Raw genomic sequence first — 2,970 nt, forward strand, 5'->3', positions numbered from 1 at the left:
AACTTAATACTTTTTTTTTTATATTATAACCTTATAAAACGGATCTGTTCATTTGTAACAGAATAAAGGAGTTGCTTCTTTATGCTATAGAAAGTAAACGACCTCTAAAGTCGTATCTAATTTGCTCAAAAATAATTATAGATTACATACTTTCAATACAAAACAAATAAGAATAATATAAAAAAAAGTTGCAGGAATACAATAGAAGTTGAAAAAATTTATTTAAATTTAGAATCTTCATTACTTCTTATTTGTTAAGAAATTAGTTTATCATTAACATTTCCAATTCAAATGATTAATTAATGGAAAACCTGGTTCCTCTGCATATATTTTATTAGATTTATTCAAAAAATGTCCAGATCTTTCTTTAATTCAGAACAAGCAATACTGGAATAGACACTGTCTTTTAAATATTTAAACAACATAGAGTTAATAGTAGCACATATTAAAAAAAAAAATGGTTTTATTTTGAAATAGACGTGTTCCAAATATATTACCGTAGACAAGACTTTCATTTACTATTGCTGTTCCTCTATAAACTATCATAAAGTTAGAAGGGTTGACAAAAAGTAACCAAAGTCTACGTTACAATCTACGGAGTGCATCAAACAAAAAAAAATTGTTCGTTAATTGGATCACTATTCAAGCAAAACATCGGTATGTCTCACAAAATTGATTTATATTAATAATATATCTTTTTTTTTATATTTTCGAAGTAGATTTTAAACATAATAGAATGTGTATTGAATGATGAATTTTTTTATAGAATTAAATTGATAATCACTGATTTTATTGGAATTAATGATTGTTACTGCTAACAACTGTGAAAAAGCAATAAATTATTTATTCCTTCGCCCTCCCACTCAACTGAGTAGTATAAATACAGGACCAGCAATGACTCCGTACTAATTTCTCAACCGGGATCAGTACCATGAAGGTAATACTATTCCTCTGCTTTGTAGGAGTGAGCTTCGTGGTAGCTTATGTAAGTCTATTCAATAATATCATATTTAGTCATTTTAGAGATAAATACATCTTTACAATTTTCTACATAGGTAATAATTGATAAAAAAGGACTATTTTGGGTTTTAGTACTATTAAATAACTTGAGAAAAGAAAAATAATAAAAAGAAGTGAGCAAATTCTAAATTTTATTTAATGTGTAATTTTTTTTTAACCATAATTTTAATATAAATTATAGTTCTTACGTATAATCTAGTTTGGTTTATTTTTTTATTTTACATGGACGGCAAGGGGAATGAAGTAAGCCAGACTCATCCAGAAATCAAAATATTTTTTCTTGTTTATTTAGTATCTTTATTAGTTCTTAGTAGCTTAGAAATTAGTTTAGCAAGAACTTTTCTAATTCGAATGATTTATAATTCGATAATCTGGTATTTCTTAGAGGAATTTCATAAAATATAACATCTGAACAATATAATTCATCGTTGACACATCAATATTCAAGATTAGAGATCTGGAACTGTAGAACCAAATGTTTTCCATTATTTATCTATCTTAAAGATGATACATCAGTAATTTATTTTAAATTAACTTTTTCCCTCATTGTATCTCTCCTTTTATTTACTGATCGATAATAATTATTCTATTCAGCGGCATGATATGGAGTATGGATACAACGGAAACCACAAAGATTTCGTGGATGACCTGAAAAGTATTATTGGAGATGTAAATTGATTTTATCAGAGCATTTCATAGAGCATAAATTTACACATTCATCGTCCATTCCTAATAAGTTAAAATTTCTGTTGTAAGAGCCTTTCATTAGTAGTGCCTTCAATACTTCTTATTGGTTAAGAAATTAGTTTATCAGGGGAATTTCAATTTCCAATAATTTATTATTCCAAAATCTGGTAGTCCTCAAAATGTATTTCATAAAATCAAATAACTGAAAAATATAATTTTAAATTGACACAACATTAATCCAGGTATTGTCCTATTATCTATTTACCTTAATGACTTATGTAATACATCAGTAATTTAATTTAAATTAATTTTTCTCTCACTTTAATTATAATTGTATTTTTAAATCTACAATAATACATTCTGTTTCAGTCGTTTGATAGGGAGAATGGATACTACGGAAACAACCATCATGCCATAGAAGACCTGCTAAGAATTAAAGAACTGGTAAATTAGTTTTATAAATTATTATAGAGCAAGAATAAATATCGTTGTTTCCTAAGTAGTCAAAATTTCCCTTGTAAAGGTCTTTCCTTAGTAATATCTTCATTACTTCTTATTTCTTAAGGGATTAGTTTAGCAAGAACTTTTCCTATTGCAATGATTTATTAATCGTTATACTAATTATAATTGTATTTTCAGAACTTTAATAATGCATTCTATTTTAGTGGCATGATATCTTATGATGGTCTTTCCTTAGTAGTTACTTCATAATTTTTTACGTGCTCATAAATTGGATTACCAAGTTCTATTGGAACATGACTGATATATTAATTACCACGGTGCTAGTCTTCTAGAATTACTTTACAAAATTGAAATATTATACTATATAATTTAACATTAACACAATAATAATCAAGATTTAAGATCTGGACCGAGAGACATGTATTGTTCCGTTATTTATCAATCTCAAAACTTAGTTTCTTCTATTTCAGGAAAATTCTGAAAGGATTAGAGACAAAAGAAAATTGGGTAATGTCATAGTTATTGAGGAGGTAAATTTATTCGTTTAGAGAATTATAACTTGTAAGGGTCTTTCCTTAGTAGTTACTTCATAATTTTTTATGTGCTCATAAAATGGATTACCAAGTTCTATTGCAGCATGACTGATATATTAATTACCATGTCGGGGTTGTCTGGTCTTCGGCGATTTCTCCAGCCTGATATCCACTTTACAGAAGGCCCACGACAAGGCGTATTCATTATAAGATAGGAACGGGCGTGCCAGAGGATGAGCCCTGGACACTGACGCAGGTAGAGGAGGTC

General features: G+C 27.9%; 1 protein-coding gene across 2 annotated transcripts in view; it reads left to right on the forward strand.

Annotated features, from left to right (window-relative positions):
* Positions 1-922: 922 nt before the first annotated feature.
* LOC136795434 (uncharacterized) overlaps positions 923-2,970 on the forward strand; it is a 14,223-nt gene continuing 12,175 nt past the window's right edge. For both annotated transcript variants that reach the window (XM_067045994.1, XM_067045995.1), the window contains exons 1-2: positions 923-985; positions 2,077-2,151. In XM_067045994.1, coding sequence (XP_066902095.1) covers positions 932-985; positions 2,077-2,151 — 129 coding nt within the window. In that variant the 5' untranslated portion in view covers positions 923-931. The remainder of the gene's footprint in view (positions 986-2,076; positions 2,152-2,970) is intronic.

This window comes from Halyomorpha halys, unplaced genomic scaffold (assembly GCF_000696795.3).
Source record: "Halyomorpha halys isolate HHAL.00 unplaced genomic scaffold, Hhal_1.1 Scaffold1625.1, whole genome shotgun sequence".
In the NCBI taxonomy this organism is placed as follows: domain Eukaryota; kingdom Metazoa; phylum Arthropoda; class Insecta; order Hemiptera; family Pentatomidae; genus Halyomorpha; species Halyomorpha halys.